At 40.8% G+C, this 21,583-nt stretch overlaps 1 protein-coding gene across 1 annotated transcript in view; it reads left to right on the plus strand.

Annotated features, from left to right (window-relative positions):
- The window catches only part of LOC306918708 (uncharacterized protein), a gene marked incomplete at both ends in the record, with an annotated part of 37,948 nt that extends 16,581 nt beyond the window's left edge, over positions 1 to 21,367 (plus strand). Inside the window, 6 exons of the mRNA XM_079531580.1 lie at positions 3,253 to 3,358; positions 10,019 to 10,185; positions 10,891 to 11,160; positions 11,825 to 11,968; positions 18,754 to 18,889; positions 21,352 to 21,367. Of these exons, the coding sequence (XP_079387706.1) occupies positions 3,253 to 3,358; positions 10,019 to 10,185; positions 10,891 to 11,160; positions 11,825 to 11,968; positions 18,754 to 18,889; positions 21,352 to 21,367 (839 nt within the window). The remainder of the gene's footprint in view (positions 1 to 3,252; positions 3,359 to 10,018; positions 10,186 to 10,890; positions 11,161 to 11,824; positions 11,969 to 18,753; positions 18,890 to 21,351) is intronic.
- Positions 21,368 to 21,583: the final 216 nt, after the last annotated feature.

Here is a 21,583-nt window from a genome sequence, read left to right on the forward strand (position 1 = left end):
TATATATAAACCGTGCTGCTATAACAATTCTGCTACGGACCTCTCTGCTGGCACAATCAATCAAATATATATAAATTACATCGATCATAGGCAGCGGGTCTGTAAGGCTAGGCAAGGCTTAGCCTTCCCAAAAACCTACCCAATGGTAAAACAAAGTCGGACAGTGTTTTATCCGCTCCCAAACTTTTTCGGGAGAAATAAACAGACATTGTTTGTGACTTTATTTTTCGGAGGGCACGCTAAACGAACAGTGTAAAAATGACATCAATGACATGAATCATTCCAACGCGATAGACCTCCCTCCCTATAATGCTTCCCCTCTATATAAAAATGACAATATATAACTCTAATGTCGTATTTCGTCTGACTCTGAGCAATGTGCCTGGCTCTGGCTGTTACAATAATGTGTGGTACCCTATTTTATTGTCTCAATACAAAGTCGGACAGTGTTTGCTGCGCAAGGGTATTCAATATAGAGCTCATGTGGCACCAGCTAAAAACACCAAAGCACTAAAAACTATACTTATAAATGTACCAATAAAATACAAGTGATAATTGTAATAAAGTGCAGAGGTGCTTAGCTTAAAAATTACATCGCCCACCACGCCACCTTTTTGAGAGGTCTGGTCCTTAAATACTACAAATATAAAAACAAGGCAACACAGGTTCGTGGACAACTTCAAATATAAAAGGCAAACTTAAAACAGAGGCCGATTTGAATGAACAAACAAATACTTTTATTACACTAAAATAAACAATAACTCTTAAAATGTCCTTATCAAAAGGTGTGCAAATTGGGCCAACAGGGGGGGATTCAGTCCATGAGGGGATCTCCAGGGACTTCTTTCTTCTTGGTTCACTGTGAATATACAAGGAAAAGCCGCCAGTACATCTGTTCACAGTAACTTGAGTTCAATGATAGTTACAGGTGGAGTACGTTGCCAAATACCAGAGAACGTTACTTACAACAAGCCCAGACAGATGTCTGGGCACTGTTGTGGTCGGGGGTATTGGGTTCTGCCGTCTCTATGCTCCGTCTCTGTTCCGTCAATCACCCGTTCGCCTCCCATTGCACCGTCAACTGCCGTCTCTCTCTCGACTGGTCTCTGGGCAGCCTCGTCCCCACAGGCAAGGCCAGGCCGGGCACACACCAGCCGGGGCCGTGGTCGTGGCTCTTACAGTTGTCGAAGGCATGGCTCTCGTGGCACTTATAGCCCATCTACGGTCGGCAATCATGGCTATCACTGAGCCCCGGGCTGGGGTGTCCCGGCCCCCGTCCTGGGCCCAGCCTATGGGAGCTGCCCTTTTTCCTCCTTCTCCAACACAGCCTTCCTTAAACCTTCTCCCAAAACACTCTCTCCTTGTTCCCTTTGCCAGCCCCAATATATAGGGCTCTTGATTGCTGGCCACGCCCATGCCCAGGTGCAAGTCAGTCACTCAGCTGCAGGTCCTTAGTTAGTTATGGTAGCCAGTCGGTGGAAAAATAATTATACAAAATCATGCAGTTCAAACAGAAATAAATATTAAGCAAAACAATGAAGTAAAATCACTCGACAATCTCACTGTACAGCATACAAAATTATAAAACACAGCAAATCATGAAAATTACAATAAACCAAAACACATCTAAAATTCCACCAGCTCACACTCACATCGTCACTATAATTATAGTTTGGTAAACTGAAATGAAATAGAAAAAAATAACTTGAGTTGTCCTGTCAGTTGAAACTGTTGCCTTGAATTAGTTGGAATGTAACATTTAGAAGACAATGGCAAGCCGTCAACGGGTGCAGTGAGGTGTGAAGATCATTAGACGAGTGGGGGAGAGAATGGCCAATCAAATCGCACGAAAAACACGGTCATCCTGACCGTTAGCCGTCATAGTAGTAGAGAATTTATCTCAGACATGCTAGTGTTAATTATCAGTGAAGTATGCAAATGTAATTGCTTGTTGGTTGAGTGTGACATGTACAAAGGTGAGTGTTTGTGGATGGCAAGTTCAACATGGAAATAAATAATACTTACTCCCAAGCTTCTGATGAAGAATTCCTTTTGTTGGAAATGAACATGTGTGCGAGAGGCAGTCCCTGTGAATATCCAAAGTTTCAATTCATAAGTCTGTGTTGGATATGGTAGACTATTTGACACAACATAAGACAATATAAAAAGGGAACAATAAAATAACTTAACTCAACACCTAAAATCATCTGTGCAGGCATAACATTTTTTGTTTGTAGTTATATTGCATCGTGTATTTGTTTGTGTGACATGTGGATTTCATTATTTAGCCTATCCACAATTCATGGACATTTAAAAAGAAGACTATATGTCAAAAGGGACATTTCATAATTCATGGTGTTTATAATTCATTGTGTTAAAAGGTGTGTTGTGATTTACTTTACAGTTTTTCACGGTGTCTTAATACACTGGGTAAATAAAGTGCCCTTGTGAACTTCAGTTGGAGCTTAGTTGATGTACATCAGATTGTTTATGTAGCCCCCAGCCAAGACCCAGCCCGCAACAGGGCTGAGCCCGATTGGCACGACAGGTTGCGCATTGGTCTGGCGAGTGGGAGGCCCGGGTTCAATCCCCGCTTTCCGCGCAATGCTACAATCTGGCGTAGTCGGCAGGACGTGAAGCGTGATATCCTTGTGTGAGGGACATGAGGAACATCGTGTGCGGCGGTGTGAAGTGAGAAGCGCGAGGACGCGCTTCAAAGACTGGGGGGGTGATTGTAGCCCCCAGCCAAGACCCAGCCCGCAACAGCCCTGCCAATCGGGCTCAGCCCTATTGGCACGACAGGTTGCGCGTTGGTCTGGCGAGTGGGAGGCCCGGGTTCAATCCCCACTTTCCGCGCAATGCTACAATCAGGAGCAGTAATACACAATGCAAATTTAATTTATTTGTGGTGGTACTTAGATTTGTAGGTCCCGGTGTATAGGGCTGCACACGCCAATCGAGTCTAGATCGGCATAGACTCGCTCTTGAGGGCTTTATACGCCACTTCCACTCAAGGCTGATTGGTTTCGGACGGCACTTAATATGGCGCAGCCTCGCGTGAACGCGCATATCGAGGGCAAGTGTGTCGGGCGAGTGGCGAGTTAGCCCCCTGCTACTGTGTTCGCCCCCTGCTACTGTGTTTTGCGGTGAGCGTGCTAGTATCCCGTACTATGGCGAGCATGAATTAAGCAGAACTGAGCTCATGTATGTGTCGAACTCTTATATTTCTGTTTCATGCATTTTCTCCCTAAGCCATGACCAAGACAAAGAGGCACAGCTGTCCCCACTATGGGGTTGAAGCCATGACCAAGCCAAAGAAGCGCAGCTGTCCCCACTGTGGGGTTGAAGCAACGGGCCAGTGAGGCTATTCAACGTTGAAGCTCTGGGCCCTAGTGGTAGGAGGAGGGACTACAGGCGGACCCGTGTATTCATGACCGGGAAACCCTGTGCAGCTGGGCTTTAACATTGAGCGCTCGGTTGCACTTCCGCATTTGACCACCAAAATTTGGTGGTCAAATGCGGAAGTAGACGTTCTGAGACGGTACTTCCGGCAGTCTTCCGGGTGCTTCAAAACGCCACTGAGCAACTTCCACTGACATGAATAGCTGGGGGGGGCGGAGCTTCGCGCCAGTTCAGTCTCTATCCTTTTATATACTCTATGGGTTGAAGCCATGACCAAACCAAAGAAGAGCAGCTGTCCCCACTGTGGGGTTGAAAACAATGCAGCCAAGAAGTCATGTGGGACCTGCTATGGAAGCCTCCTGAAAAGAAAGGCCTACAAAGACAAAGATGACGCGTTAAAGGAAAAGGACTATGGGATGAAGCTTATAAAGCATGGGAATGCGAGCAGAGTTGTGGGCTCTGCCCATCTAATATCGGGCGGCTGTGGCTCAGGAGGTAGAGCAGGTCGTCCAATGATCCCTGGGTCGGCGGTTCAAATCCCGGCTCCTCCTGTTGACATGTCGAAGTGTCCTTGGGCAAGACACTGAACCCTACATTGCCTCCAATGAGTCGGTGCTAGCTTGCCACCATTGGTGTGTGCATGTGGGCAATGAGGACGCTGGCGTCGATTGTTCGCCGCTTATGATTATTATTTGATTAATATCATATCACTGTCGTATGTCGGAATGACTGGGGAAATGGATCAAATCTGGACACACAACACAGCTATAATTTATTTGTCAGATGGTAAGTCCACTGATGCGTTCTTGTGATGATATGATGATATGTCGTCATGAAATATTAAATGATTCACGGGACATTTGGAGTTACCGAGGCATGCATGTCTGGCGTTCATCTTGTGATCAATATATAGTAGCCTACAATATAGCCCTATTGGCCCCACAGCCGATCAGCCTGAATTTTAAACCATGCTCTGCAAGCCAGCTCTCTTCCAAAGGTGAGATATCGCACACAAAACACTTGCAGTGATTGACAATACAAATATTAGTGCCATTTTCTAATTATTTTGAGCCTGTATAGAATATATTGTCAACCTTTTAATTGTTATAATACATGTTTTGTTAACAGAACTTAGACATATGGGTACCTCTGCTTTTTCTTTCCATTCTTTAATGTTGGTATCATGTCCTAGTCGTAGTCTATCGACGGCAGTCCTTGTGGCATCGACACTCAGCGACACACCCATGTGGTTGAGGGTTATCATGACCTTATGACTGCAGCCCTGCTTCCACATTTCAATTCCCATACAGGTCTGAATGAAATTATTGGCTTGCCTTCCGGATGTGAAAAGCGACATTGATAAAGCCATTCCAGTCCTCTGATCCAACATTGATTTGTACTCTCTGAAAAGTGTTAAGAGAAACTTGTATGTATGTGATACATACATGTTTAATTAAAACATAGGTTGCCACCCATACACAACTTAGTTAATACACATATCTTTATTTATTTGTATTTCTATTTTGTATCCCTTAGAAATGTTCAGACCATCACCTTGAGGAGGCCTTGCCTTAGCCAATATGTAAACTAACGCACACATAGAAATAGAGCCCACGCGCACGCACGCACACTTAGGTAAGCAACCATTATAAAGTTATTTTTTTTTTTAAATCACTCGACTCCTGTAGATGTGCTTTGCTTAGTCCTGGGACCTGCTGATGTTGCCGCTGTAAGTCTGGATCTGCTTGTTGTAAAACGGGCTAGAAACCGCCTCCCTCTTACCACAAGGGGGCCCTCTTATCCTGAGACAGAATCTTTCTCTGCATATAGTATATATACACAATAGTAAGACATACAAATTTAACTTCAAATCAACAGCATCTGTAAGACAATGTGTAGCCAGAACTTACCTCCTTCATAACAGCTTGACTGAAGGCTCTAATCATGTGTGGTCTGACATGGGACTTTAAAAAGCACCTGAATGCATTATAATATTGACGGTTGGCAAGGTATCCTTTGGCCTGGGCAAATGGTCCATATTCTGGAGTTTTTACTGTAGGTCTTTTTCTTGCAGAGCTTTGTGAGATGCGTGGAGAGGTAGGGGGCGTTGATGTTGAAGAACTGCTCTCATTTTCTGGTGATTGTGTTGGAAAGAATCCAGATGTTGATGGAGACAATCCAGATGTTTGCTTCTTAACTGTGGTGATTCAACTGGTGATGTACGCTTCGTAGCAGAAGGGGGAGTTCTAAGTTTGTATTTCCTGCCTTTTCCTTTTGGTTTTGCTCTCTGTCTGAGATAACTCAAACACTGAAAACAAATGCTTGCATCTCTCAGTGTATTGGGCGAGGGGGCTTCAGGAAATACAGCTTTGGCTGTTTTAGGGGTTGTTACAGTCAAAACCTTCACTTTTCTATAGCCTCCCCTGGGAGCCTTTGTAAAGGCTGTATTACAGCCAATACAAGAACATTGAAGTGGCATCTTTGTGTGTGGGGGGGTTAATTGCTAATAACATTAACATAACCCTCAGGTATAAGGTCTTATACAAAACAAATAACAGCAACTACAGTGTCCTATAGCCTACTAAAATATCAAAATAACTAAAGAAGCCTATAAAAGTATAAAATAGATAAAACTATGTATCTATTAGAAGATAAATGTAGAATGTAGGAAAAAAAAGTACTAACCTATCATGACATAAGCCTACAACAATACGGTAATCAATAATAACTCAATAATAACAACAAAAACTAATAAGCTAATAAGCTGAAAAAACGAATGCAAAAAAAACCTCACACTACCTGAAAGAATAACAAAAAAAAGAATGCGGATCTATAAACAAATAATCTAAGGAAAGTAAAAACTATACTGAAACATTAGAAAAAACAAACAAACCGATCATATAAGCTATAACAGCAATAACTATCTCAACATAATACAGCAGAAATGTACAATTGAAAGTAGTGAAAAAAAGATCTACCCATCCCCTACACTGTCCACAAATCTACATCTTAATGGAAAAAAAACCTATCTATCAAAGAAATGTAAGCAAAGTCAAAACAGGCCTACTAAACTACACTACAACATTAAATAAATCGATTACAATTAAGAAATTGAATGAAAAGTAGCAAGATTGCTATTTGTAAGTTCTTATCTTTCGTTTTCTGTGGTGTTTGTTTGCGCTCCTGCCTCCATTAACAAAACAACAATTGCATCTAGACCTGGGAGCCGGAGCTTCTTCCTTTTGGTATTGAAAATCATTGCAAGTGACAACCGACAGGGCGGCGCCGAGGCTTAGTTGAAGCCGACAGGCGGAAGTAGAAGGAAAAACAAGGCAAAACACAGAAATGACCGGACAAAAATGCTTTTTATTAAAGAACGCGGAATGCAGCAGTGCTAACCGCTGTACCAGCAAATTTCTAACACCCGTGGGACAAATTGTGAGTACTTTATATTTGAAAACGGAATGTTTATATACACGTTTGGACTGTAAATGTAGCGATCGCGTAAAACAGGCTGCAGTTGCGTCATGACTGTCATGTATCAGGGCTAAGCCTCCTCATGCAGAATGAGGAAGTGGGTCAGTGACAGTCCAGCGAGTCGCCACACTGCCCCCTAGTGGTGGAAACACTAGGAAAGTTCCACTATGTAGTGTCATTGAGAAAGCTTGGAATAAACCAAGTTATATATATGCATTGTCCATTCTTGTCCATATGGAAACATTCTTTTCACAAAAGCAAATAACATCTTCAAAATCATAACAAAATTAAATACAAACATAAATGTGACCATACATTTTGTGTGCGTCACATATGCCATGCTTTTGTTATTGCTTAATGTAAATCGCTCTGGATTAAGAGCGTCTGCTAAATGCCTAAATTGTAAATTGTGCTGTGTTCTGGCACACTATACACTCTGTCTTTCTTTTATCTGTATTGTATTGTATTGCATTGTATTGTACTGTATGTGTCATTGTATGTTTAGTTTTACTACCATTTTAAGAGCCTGCTCAGGGACTACAGATGTAAATTAGCTTATGGCTAACTCTGGCACATTTACATGGAAGTGAAAACTGAAATGTTGATTAATGAGCATTGTCCCTGTCAAATAAATAAATAAAGGGCTGGGAGTTGGCCGGCCTAACTCAATTAAATTAAATTCATAGGAGCTTTATTGGCATGAGAAAACATAAACACAAACGTTTACATTGCCAAAGCAAAAGTGGAACAAAACAATCAAGATAAAACAATACAATAAACATGTAAACAGAGCTGAGTTATATTAACACTTTGAGTAATAGGCCTAGGGGAGACGGGGGTAATGTGAGACACTGGGTAAACTGAGACACCCCCTGTATCACATGACCACAACACATTTGTGCCATGTGACCATTATATGTTGAAGCCCCTCCCATTTCCTACCTGCCATGGAGGAGAGGACCTTATTTTGCTGTGGTAAGCATGTTTTTTCACAAAAAAAATGTTTTTGCTTGTAAAAGTAAATGTTCTTGTCGTCAACATAATCAGCTGTTGTGTCAAAGCAAATTAATTCAGGTAGAAAAACTTAAATCATACACGTTGATGAACTACCAACATAACATCCATGAGATTGCTGCTATCTGAAGATTAGCCTGAATTGCTAAAAGAGGTCCTGTTTACCAAAATGTGGGTGTGGGGTAAAGTGAGACAAATGCTTCGGGGTAAAGCGAGACACTGTCTCACATTACCCCACCAGGGACAAATTAGCCATTCCTTCCTTCAGGGAAATTGGACCGTGAGGTACTATGGTTGACGCCTTGAAAAGGGCTCCTGGGGCCCTCCATTGGTCATTGATTTTGTTAAATTTAGGTTAAAAAGATGATAAAAACTCGAAAAAGTTTTTAGTAGGCCTAGTTGTAGCTATAGCTGTTCTAGCTGGTTCTGATGGTGCTGTGTTCTGAGCCCCTACTAGCTGGCTCTAAGGGTCATGTGTTTTCCGAACCCAATTGCTGTCTACTATGCTAAAGTGACACAGATACGTTCCCGGTCTTAATGGGTTAAATGAGGGGGGAACTTCGACCGAGAGAGACGTTTATCTCTTTTTGCAAGTGTTGCTTTTTGTAGAGACGTGAGGTGTGAGCGTGTGTGTAGTTTTCTAATCGTTTGAATGTTAATTAAAATATTTTGAATTACAGAATGTTGTCTTGTTCAGAGTTACTTTCAAGTGTTTAGAAAAAATGTGCTTAATGACCAATTCCCATGATTCTGTTACTAGTCTGACATTAGTTCTGGAATGTGTGGTTGTCAAGCTAGCTGTCAGTATTCTAACTGTTACAACATGTGTTTATATAGTAGTTTTAAAGTGAAAAAGGTAAGTGGATCAGTTTACCCCTGCCTGGTTCACTTTACCCCATTGATTTTTCTGGTCTGTCTCAGTTTACCCCTGCCCTGGGGTAAAGTGAGACACCTGACCACTTGTTTTAAAACAACCATATTGTCACTGCCCTTTGTCTTGAATTCATTCTGATAGTTTCCATTGTTAGGAAACATCCCAAATGAATGGGAAATGTGTAAATTTGACTGATATATCATTTTAGCTCGCCTACAGGGGAGCAAATGTAAAAAGTGTCTCACATTACTATCTTGTGAGACTATGAAAGATTGTGCATTTTCAGTCAGAGATAGTTAGCCTATACATCCGAGACGTTTTATACTTTTGAAAGTTAACAGCAGTATTTCAATGTTGTAAACATGTTATAGGCCTAAACATTTGGTGGTTTTCAAACTCTCCTTGGGTGATTGTAATCCGTGCAGGGAAGTACATGTCTCTGATGTCTTGGTACAGTGGACAGACGGTTAGGAAGTGTAGCTCAGTCTCTACCTCGTTTTGTGTGCAGTGTGTGCATAGTCTGTCTTCTCTTGGGAGCCAGGTCTCTCTCTATCTCCTTCCATGAGAGCAGCAGCATTTGTTTGCACCATTCAACACCCTGCATTACATTTACCACACATCCACTCACTTACACTACTGATCTACTGATTAACACAAGCCACTTAATACTTTAGTATTGTTTGATGCATACGTTTATTATATTGTAAATACATATTGGTTTGTGCACTTTTAAACAGCTGTGTATTCCTCCTTTGTTATGGCCCAAGAGCCAGGTCATAACACTATCTATCTATCTATCTATCTATCTATCTATCTATCTATCTATCTATCTATCTATCTATCTATCTATCTATCTGACAGTTACACACCTCCACCACCAGGGGGCGAAAGGCATTAAGGCAACAGTGCCTGGATTCTTTATCGCGCATGCGTGAAAACTTTGACCCGGTCGGAAGTACTTGTTTGCATTACGTGGCCACGCCGTGACGCCAGTTGTTTTCCACGTATGTATGTTGTTGAACAAACATGTTGTCGTGCCTCTCTGGAATTGTTGATATTTGTTCCTTTATTACACATTCTATATTACAGTAGGAACAGAAAAGAAAGCTTGGTGGAAATGTCTCCTAAAGGAGGGGAAAAGCGTCAAATGGAGTCTGTACGGCTGAAGATAAATGAACAGCTAGCGTCGGTGGGAGAGGAGATATTGTTTGTTGTGGACAAACAGCAGCGTGGCGCTGCTGATGTGTGTAGTGTGGAGCTTAGCGTCAGAGTGTTTGTGTTGGAGCGCCTCAGCACGGTGGGAGAGTTCATGGTCAACCTCTTCCAGAGAGAGATGGAGACACTAGAAACTCTGCTGGAGACACAAAACAAACGGCTGGACATTGATTTTGATATGGACATCGATCTACACACTGCAGGTTAGTAGACTCTGAACAACACCAGCTTAGCTACAAGTAGCATTAAGCTAGCTGAACTGAACTACATTTACCAGTAGTTATACTAGCCCTAGAATGTCTGTGATCATACATAAATTACATATATTCCTGTATACACAGCCATAGATCGGATGCCTCCGCTCCCAGTGAGCAAGGAGACATGGGCGGCATAAATGTGCTCCACGCTCCGGAGTGAGATATTGTCCTCTAGTTTCACAACCATGTAAAAGTTCTAAGGGCGAGGGGTCCGGAATGACAGCTGGACTTCCCTTTATGACAGTCACTCGCAGGGCAGGGTTTTCTGCTGCAGCCTAGGCTCCAGAGTCGGAGGCACGGCGTGCAGAGTGCCTTTTTAAATCCATTCTCTGCAGCTGTAAGAAATTAATTAATATCAAACCGAAAGAGCGCGTATTACAAGTGTAGGTTACATTCATGAAAAACACATAATGTGAAATAATGTCGGCATCGGTGCCACGAATGACGGATACATCGGTGAGACCGATGTCGGGCTCTACTCACAACGCCTTGCTCTGTGAGGCATTGTGAAGAGACTCGAGACATTTTTAAAACTATGGTTATCCTGACAAAACAAATAGGAGAATAAATGTCATCTTTGTGTTGACAAAAGCACTTTGAGTTGCTCTGCTGATGCTACCTTCGCTCTCCTCCTTCTGTCTGTGTGTAAAGAGGTTTCATCTGAATATGAGGAGAGGAGATCCAGTCTGGTCCAGGAGGAACCACAACCTCCACAACATCAGGAGAGGAGATCCAGTCTGGTCCAGGAGGAACCACACCCTCCACAGATTAAAGAGGAACAACAGGAGAGGAGTTCCAGTCTGGTCCAGGAGGAACCACACCCTCCACAGATTAAAGAGGAACAACAGGAGAGGAGATCCAGTCTGGTCCAGGACGAACCACAACCTCCACAGATTAAAGATGAACAGGAAGATGAGACTGGTGAGTCAACTTTGACATTACTACGTAGGAATATGTGGTGCAAGACTCTCAGGTAAAACAAATGTATGTAATGTAATTATATTAGTGTTATTCTAACAAAACTAAAGGGTCATTCAGCAACTGTAACGATAAAGATATAATTTGGTAACTCATGGTCCCCCAAAAGACAGACAGACACACAGCATGTTGTTTCCGCTCGTGCTGCTACAAAAGTATAGTTTTATACTTTAAGTATGAGTTTGAACCCATAATCATGTATAGATCATGTAAGATTTTTGGCATAAATGGTGAGGAAAAAATAAAGAAGAAATAACTTCTGTAGGCTCCACCTGGGCAACGGTGGTGCTGTAGGCTCCACCTGGGCAACGGTGGTGCTGCAGAGTCCACATGGGCAACGGTGGTGCTGCAGAGTCCACATGGGCAACGGTGGTGCTGCAGGCTCCGCTTGCAGCTTGAATGGCCCTCCTAAAGGCCTCACCGTGGGGTTGTTGGGCTTCCTCCTCACGGAAGACACAGGCTGGGGCGCCAACCCATACTGCTCCCGGGTGCCGTCCACATTCCGGCTATCACCCGTCTCTCCGGTGGTCACCAGATTATTCCTGGTTGTTCAGCAAACCCTTTTTGAATGATAAGTACAAGTTGTGTCTACTGGTGATTTCCACAGAGCACCACAGGGAGAGGTCTACAGTATCTAGAGAGATGGCCTCCAAAAGACATTCAACGGTGTCAGAGGAACAGCCAGAGGTGGACCAGAGACGTGGACTGTTTGATGCGAAGATGCAACCTGTAGTAAAGTTGTACCGTATAGGTATGTGCTTTTTTGTTTACTTACTTATATAAAAGGATATTTCACTTTCAAAATAATTGTGGGTAATGTTATCGTCTACTCAGGCTTTTTGTGAACACTTTGGACAGTTTTGAATTTGCTCAATTCAGTATTTAGATATTTTATATTCATTTTTATCAGACAAGCCCATTGTAACTTCAAACTCCATTTTAACCATCGTAGATACACAGAAAACACCCATCCCTGGTTCTAGTGACTGATATGGTCCTTCCTTAGAGAGGGACAGCCATAGCTGAATGGGTAGAGAGCCCGTCTAGGAAACAGAATGTACCACAGTGATGTTGTTAGGTCTGCAGTGGGTCCCAGGACCCACGGGTGGGAGTCCTAATATAAATGGTATTTTTTTGAGAAATTGTAATTGTTTGATATTATTGCATTCATACAAATGTAGTCACGGTAGTCAAGTTCCTTAAGGGAAATTAGGTCCTAATTTTGTATATCATTACTTCAAAATGGATCAAATCAATGGTATACAATACTAGCTCCTCGATCAGATAAAACGTCAAGTTTTCTGACGCGACTTCTTTAACATAGCGTCGGCGGCGGTGTGTGGCAGCGTGTGGTCACAGCCAAACGGCTTCTCAGATAGTCTATAATGTCAGTGATACGATAAGAGCAACATTGCTTTTATTTAAAGCAACGTACAAAACGGACGGACTGGAAGCAAAATAAAGAATGGCGGCGGCTAAAAAGAAAAGCTGAAGATATGGAGGAGATCAATGAGACGCTATACTCTCTGACAAGAGAAGTTGAGAAAGTGTCCAAACAGCAAGAAATGATAATGAACCTGGTGGAACAAATCACAGAACTAAAAAATCTGGTGAAAGAGAGAGGAGAAAATTGAGTTCCTGGAGAGTCGAGTGGATGACCTTGAACTATATACCCGAATGGAAGATGTGATTGTAACCGCATTGAAAACCACTCACAGGAGCTATGCGAGAGCTACGGAGACCGGCGGTAACGCCGCCGACTCTGACGAGCCCCCTCCAGAAGAACAACAATCACTGGAGCAGCAAGTCGTAGCATTCTTTGTGAGTAAAGAAGTGAATCTACAAAGCGACCAAATCGCTGCATGTCACACCCTCCCCCTCCCCAAAAACAAAAGAAAAAACAAAAAGAACAGCAGTTCAATACCAGCCATAATACCAGCCATAATAGTGAGATTTGTGAATCGAAAACACAAAATCGAGCTACTGAGGAAGTGGAGGAAACTGGAGGGAAGTGGAGTGTACATGAATGAGCATCTCACTAAAAAGAACGCAGACATTGCTAGACACGCTCGTATGCTAAAGAAGGAAGGCAACATCCAGGCAACGTGGACGCGAAATTATAATGTCATGATAAAACTTAACGGAACACCAGAGGAAGCCAAGGTCGTCGTGATCAGGCATCTCCAGGAATTGGACGAATATAAAGAATTACTTTGACATTGACTGTGACGGACATGGAACATACCTGTCGGGAAACGGGGATGGCCAGTCAGGCTACGTTTAGCCGAAGTAAAACGTAAACAATCACATGGATTCAGATCGGAGAGGGACATCGATTCGGTATGCGAGGGTATATTGGAAAGGCACCAGGGTGAAGTCGCTAGCCGGTTTTGGAGCCGGAATAGTAGGCTTGCGCCACCGTTTGACAGCGGACTGGTGGACGGCCTGCGCAGGGACTGGGGCTGATGGAACGGCACTGGAATCAAAAGGTATTTTAAAATGCAATGCATCGATCATGTATGGAAACAAACTGCAAAACTTTAATGTAAAAAATGACAGACAATTGAACATTTATTCCCAATGGAGGATGATACAGAGTATAAACTGCACGACTTTGAATATAATGTTGATCCTGAAAATCATGTGTTTAATTCCATCAATGCCACCTGTGATTATTATACAGAGGAACATTTTCGTTAATACATTTCAATTGTAGGAGCCTTTACAAAAGCTTTACTCCAATCAATGATTTTCTGAACACTCTTAAAGGTAAATTCAAGTTGATAGCCTTGTCGGAAACCTGGATAGATGAGGAAAGGGGTTGTGACTTCCACATTGATGGTTATGAATTATACCACACAAATAGATCAAATAAGAACTCAGGAGGCGTGGCACTCTTTGTGGACAATACACTGAATTGTAAATCAGTCGAATACATGACAATGGCAATTGATGACCTAATGGAGTGTGTAACGGTGGAAATACAGATGGAAAAAAGGAGCAATATAATTGTTACTTGTGTATATATATATATATAGGAAACCTGGGTCAACGGTAGAAACATTCACAGAAACACTTGAAGATATATTAAGTAGGGTAAACGAAAACAAAACATTCTTTATCTGTGGAGATACCAATGTGGACCTCTTAAAGGTATCCAGCCATAAGGCATCATCCGAATATTTGGAGTCACTATACGGCAGAGGATTATACCCATTAATAACAAAGCCTAGTAGAATAACGGAAACATCTGCTACATTGATTGACCATATTTTTACCAACAGCTTGGAGAAGAAAATCATAAGTGGTTTGGTGATAAATGATGTCAGCGACCATTTACCTATTTTTCTTACATTAGAATGCCAAATTAAGAAGGACGAGGAGGAAAATGTGCCTAGATATATAAGAATAAGAAAGGATAATGCAATAAACATGTTCAGGGATGATCTTAGGCAGGTTGACTGGACGGGGATCTATGTGAATGAGGTTAATGCAGCATATGAGGCTTTTTTAAATAAATACTTGGCACTGTATGAAAAATACTGTCCATTAGTTTTACATAAGCAAAAAAAATACGTCAACAGAAAACCTTGGATAACAAAAAGCTTACAGAATGCATCTAAAAAAATAACATTAAAGGTACCTGGAATATTTTAAACAAAGTAATGGGTAATAAACCAGTTTCCACAAACTTACCTAGTCATTTCAATACTAATAATATTATAAAAGACAAGAACGAAATGGTGAACGAATTCAATTCTTTTTTTGTAAACATTGGACCAAATTTGGCAGACTTAATTGAAAATCATGATGAAACAGATTGGACAGGAAGTAGTAAAGTGTTGCAGTCTATCTTTGTGGGAAATGTTAGTGAACAAGAAATCCTATCTATGGTAACAAAGTCTAAAAATAAGACATCCACTGATTGTGATGGGTTAGACATGGTTATAGTGAAAAAGACAATTGATTGTATCATCAAACCCCTTTGTTATATTTTTAATTTATCCTTTCAGTCAGGCAAGTTTCCAGATCGAATGAAAGTTGCAAACGTTATTCCACTTTTTAAATCAGGAGATAAGCATAGCTTCAATAATTACAGACCAGTGTCATTGCTCTCACAATTCTCTAAGGTGCTTGAAAAGATCTTTGCACAAAAGTTTTATGCTTTTATTGAAAAGCATCAATTGTTGAGTGAATGCCAATATGGCTTTCGGCAAAATAGGTCCACAGCAACAGCTTTAATGAATATAATGGAGGAAATATCAACATCAACACATGAAAATAAATATACAATAGGGGTATTTATAGATTTAAAAAAAGCTTTCACACCTTGAATCATTCCATTTTGATTTCTAAATTATACACATACGGCGTGAGAGGAATGGTACTGGACTGGATGAGAAGCTATTTAGACAATAGACAACAATATGTGCAGTGGGCAGGTAACACATCAGAGTGTATGAAAATTGAATGTGGAGTCCCTCAAGGTTCTGTTTTGGGACCCAGATTATTTGATCTATACATTAATGACATTTGTGACGTATCAAAATTATTACAATTTGTTTTGTTTGCAGATGACACACATTTTCATTGCTCTGGATATGATTTAAATAAGTTAGCTGAGACCATTACACATGAAATGAAAAAACTCAAAAAATGGTTTGATTCAAACAAGCTCTCGCTGAATTTGGAAAAAACGAAGTTTATGGTTTTCGGAAATAGGAAAAAGGATGACCAGGTGGAATTATCCATAGATGGAGTATCAGAATTCCGGTTCTTAGGTGTAATAATGGATGACAAATTAACATGGAAATCCCATATAGCACATGTTAAGAAAAATATCTCAAAGAACATTTTTATTTTAAACAAAGTGAAGCATGTGCTAGAAAAGGAAGCAATGCGAATATTATATTTTTCATTAATTTCTCCATATCTTAGTTATTGTGCTGAAGTGTGGGGGAATACGTACATGACCACCACAAAACCATTATACTTATTACAGAAGAGAGCAGTACGAATCATGCACAAAGTGCATTATAGAGATCACACAAATAGTCTATTTATAAAATCGAGTATTGAAATTTGAACATATCGTGAAGCTACAAACCTTATTAATTATGTTTAGTGCAAAAAGCAAAACATTACCAGTTCATCTACAACAGCTATTCGATCCTAGTTCAGAAAGTAGGTATAGTAGGAGGAAATTTGACTTCAAACATAAGTTTGCACGGACCACTCAAAGACTACTGTGTCCTTCGATAACAGGAATCCGAATATGGAATTCTCTGGATGACAATTTAAAGGGTTGTACAAATATTTGCCAATTTAAAAGAAATTACAAAAATCAAATATTTAGACAATATGAAGACGATGAATAGGTTAACTAGAGCTAGAGCTATCATTTATTGCACGTGTCATTGCTCAACTTCTTGCTTGTTTTGTTTTTGTTTTTTGTTTGTTTTTTTGTTTTGTTTTGTTTAGATGTGTATGCGCCAATCAATAAAGTAAACTAAACTTTTAAGTGAAAAGGGGGCAGGTATTTATAAGAATTTATTCTTCTTCCTGCTCCTTTTCGTCATAGGTGTATCAGATACTGTATGAAAGACAAATGAATTATCTATTATGATTTGTACTGTATTGTGTTACACTATGTGCGAAATAAAAATGAAATGAAAATTAAATGAAATGCTTTGAAAAACCCCTCTTGTATATGAAACCAAATACACACGATAAATCAAATAATGAATTGCATTTTTATAATGAATTGCATTTTCATAGCACTTTTCCAAGTGGTCAAAGCACTTTACAATTCATTCATACATTGGGAGGTGAAGCGGCGAACAGTCGACGCCAGGGTCCTCACTTCCCACATTCAGACACCAATGGTGGCGAGCTCACACCAACCAACTCATTGGAGGCAATGTAGGGTTCAGTGTCTTGCCCAAGGACACTTCGACATGTGGACAGGAGGAGCCGGGATTCGAACCGCCGACCCAGGGATCATTGGATGACCTGCTCTACCTCCTGAACCACAGCCGCCCACGATGAGTTCCAAACCTGTATTTAGATTGTGCGAGCATATGCAATATTTATTTTATCAAATCCAAGTCACAATACATTCATAGCCGTCAGGTTTTTCACGTAACAATAAACACAGCAAACGGGCGCATTGTGAAATAATTCCCCTGGGGCATGAGCCGAAGAGAATTATCCACGCGCGTTGGTTGGCTGATAAAAATTGGGATTGCGCGTGCCGTTGCTTATTCGGTAAAGGCATGCGAATAAAGCAAGGGCGCATAGATCCCAATCTATCAGACACACAACTGTAGCTCCGCTTAAATCAAAACCAGAGACGTGGACTGTTTGATGCGAAGATGCAACCTGTAGTAAAGTTGTACCGTATAGCTATGTGCTGTGTTGTTTACTTACTTACATAAAGGGATATTTCACTTTCAAAATAATTGTGGGTAATGTTATCGTCTACTCAGGCTTTTTGTGAACACTTTGGACAGTTTTGAATTTGCTCAATTCAGTATTTAGATATTTTATATTATTTTTTATCAGACAAGCCCATTGTAACTTCAAACTCCATTTTAACCATCGTAGATACACAGAAAACACCCATCCCTGGTTCTAGTGAATGATATTGTCCTTCCTTAGAGCAGGGGTTCTCAACCTGTGGGCCGGGACCCCTCGGGGGGTCGCCACATTTTTGGCAACTGAATGGCTGGAAAATGGAAATAAAGAGTTTACATGGTACACATAGTGCATGCATACACCTCCCTAATGATTATATCTGGTTTCAGTATTTATTTATGGTGTATTGTCTCTATTATTAAGGTTATTGTAGCAGTCAATTTATATTGGGGGTCGGGAGGGGGCGGGGCGGGGGTCCCGAGACATTGCCAAAGCATTTCCGGGGGTCCCCGGCCAAAAACGTTGAGTACCCCTGCCTTAGAGGGGGACAGCCATAGCTAAATGGGTAGAGAGCCTGTCTAGGAAACAGAATGTACCACAGTGATGTTGTTAGGTCTGCAGTGGGTCCCAGGACCCACGGGTGAGTAGTAAAAGTGGTATTTTCTTTCTTTATTTTTTTAGAAATTGTAATTTTTTGATATTATTGCATTTATACAAATCATGCATCAATTCAAGATTGAGACCTGGAGTCACCACTACACACTATATGTATGACACACTCAAAAATCATTGTATTATTGGAACATGTTTGTTGAAACTTCCAACAACCAGTTTGAGTTTGTGTCAATTGTTGTCTTTTCTTTTTTTCTTGTAGTGTCATTTTGTCATAACCTTCTGTTGCACACGTATTACTTATTTGTAACTATTTAAATGCAACATTATAATCAATACAAACAAAAGATGTCTTCTAAAATCTTTACTTGGACAAGTAAGTAAATGTAATGCTCAAAAATGTAATGTCAAGCCCTGAAAACTGTCTTTGATTAGAAATGGAGAAGATGATGTTCCTCCAAAAATGCAAACATTAAATGTTTTTCTCTCTTTGTGTCTTTTTTCTAGCCGCCCCGCACCTCCCTGTGTGTAAAGAGGAGGTTTTCACTGAACAACCGGAGAGGAGCTCCAGTCTGGTCCAGGAGGAACCACAACCACCACAGATTAAAGAGGAGCTACTTCAAAGACCAATGGAGGCTGATGGGTCAACGTTGACATTACTAGCAGTGAAAAGTGAAGATGATGATGAAAACAGAGAGACAGAGCCTGTAGCCGGCACCTCAACCGAACACATGAAAACACAAGCTGATGTAGAGGACTGTGGAACATCACAACCAACTAGTGACAACCAGCTCCTCTCTTCACACTGTTCTGTATCTGACACTGAAGACAGTGATGAGTGGCAGGAGCCCAGTGAAGGTCAGTCAACTTTAAACACACTGAAGTCACACAAGACACAACATGTGGAAGGACAAAGATTGTCTTTGAGCAGCAAGCTGTCCAAGGACTTAAAATCATCAAAACATATTCACTCCATGAGGAGCCACACAGGGAAGAAACGCTTTAGTTGTACAGACTGTGGCAAATGTTTTAATCTTATGGCAAATCTGACTAAGCACTCAAGGATTCATACAGGGGATAAGCCCTTCACTTGTACAGTTTGTGGTAAAGGCTTTATTCAGAGTAGTGATCTAAAAAACCACATGAGGACTCATACAGGTGAAAAGCCCTTTGCTTGTAAAGTGTGTGGCAAAGGCTTTGCTCAGAGTTGTGATCTAAAAACACACATGATGACTCATACAGGGGAAAAGCCCTTTACTTGTAACGTGTGTGGTAAAGGCTGTCTTCACATCAGTAATCTAAAATTACACATGAGGACTCATACAGGGGACAAGCCCTTTACTTGTAACGTGTGTGGTAAAGGCTTTGCTCAGGGTGGTCATCTAAAATTACACATGAGGACTCATACAGGGGAAAAGCCCTTTACTTGTAACGTGTGTGGTAAAGGCTTTGCTCAGGGTGTTAATCTAAAAACACACATGATGACTCATACAGGGGAAAAACCCTTTACTTGTAATGTGTGTATTAAAGGCTTCATTCATAGTGGTGATCTAAAAAACCACATGAGGACTCATACAGGTGAAAAGCCCTTTACTTGTAACGTATGTGGTAAAGCCTTTGCTAGGAGTGCTACTCTAAAATCACACACAAGGACTCATGAAAGGGGAAAGCCCATAGACACATGAGGACTCATACAGGGAGGAAACCCTTTAGTTGCAGTTAGTGCCAAATGCTTGGGTCAAAATGCACATCTGAGGATAATGAGGAGGAATCATACAGGGAAGAAGTGGTTAGTTGTAATAGTAATAAATGCACATTTTCCCCATGAACCCATTTGAGTTGACACATGATATAACATCATTCATTCTATTCCAGGATGACAATGACCGATAGATACTAAAGTAGTGGAATCACATAATCTGACAATAGAGCGTCACAGTCCCGCCCCTTTCAGAACGAAGAGGGCACCAGAAGAGAAGTTCCCATTCATTTCCCCATAGACATATCAAAACGTATTTATTTAAAGACCTTTTAAGCCTCGGAAAAAGCCCACTCAGATTGTGACAAATCATGACAATGACAAAAAATGTTGGGCCGGACAAATAATTAGAAATAAGAAAAACTCTAAGTGTTACCCTCCCCTTTTTTTTCTTATTTGTTTGGCCCAATTATTTTTTGTTTATTGTTATTATTTGTCACCATCCGAATTTAAAGACCACCACAATTTAGTTTCTTGTTATCTTTTTGTATGTAAAACCTATATAAACATGGCATAGAAAGTTTTTGTCTTTGGTAGATTATTTCTCTATGGTAACACTGTTTAATTATACCGTTGGGTGTTTCAGACGTTATACCTTTATACGTTTGGAAACTCAAAACAATTCAATAGCAACAGAAAGTTTGGCATTGGCAGAGATTTGTCACATTTGTCGTGGGTGTATCCCACACATACTAGCATGTTCATTGTCAGCGTGTAGATTCATAAACCAAGTGTGATATTATGTTAACACATTTGTTTCTTCAGTATTTTGTTTCTTTCTGTTTTCTTTTTTTCAGGATTTGGAAAGTGAAAGTGGTTAAATGTGTCTGTGTTTTATAAATATTGAACCAATGTTGAAAGTACTAACAAGAGCTTGTGACTAAATAAATAACTATTTTGCGTCCGTTGGAATGAAGGTTCTTTTATATTCTGCAAACTGGCTACAACTGCTACAGTTTTTCTCATTTTTATTTTATTTTTTTCTTTAACCTGTACTACCTATACTCAAGGTATTATTATTATTATTTTAATTACATCCATTATTATTATGTGTTATAATTATTTGCGGTCAAGTCCGATGGGGCAAAGATCCCTTATTGTTCGTACAGCAACGCAGATCGGCTGAGGCTGCCAAAACTTGCAGTTCTGGCTTAACTGTGCAGTCGCTTTTTGCAAAACTTGGCAATATGGTAGAGGGCTATGCTACTTTAAACGGTGAGGCCCACAACCATTGGCCAAAGGGTGGCGCTATAGCACTCAAGTGAAAATTCAAATATAAAAAAGGTATAGCTCATGAACCTGACAGTCAGCGGACTCCCTCTTTACCAAGCGTTTCCACCTTGCAGGTTCTGCCTCGCGTAGAACATACACTCCCGTTTAATCTAACGTAATGATGTTTATGGTCGCTATCGGAACACGTTACTAACATGTTTCAAATGGACAGATCTACAAGATAACAGCGTGTCTGTTGTGCACCGCGTTACACTTGTAGATCAGCTTATTTTGGCCAGCAAGCCCCTATCCGATGGATCCACTGGTTAATAAAGTAGCAATCTGTAGGATATCCTTTTCTCACGT

This window comes from Electrona antarctica (assembly GCF_951216825.1).
Source record: "Electrona antarctica genome assembly, contig: scaffold_200, whole genome shotgun sequence".
In the NCBI taxonomy this organism is placed as follows: Eukaryota; Metazoa; Chordata; class Actinopteri; order Myctophiformes; family Myctophidae; genus Electrona; species Electrona antarctica.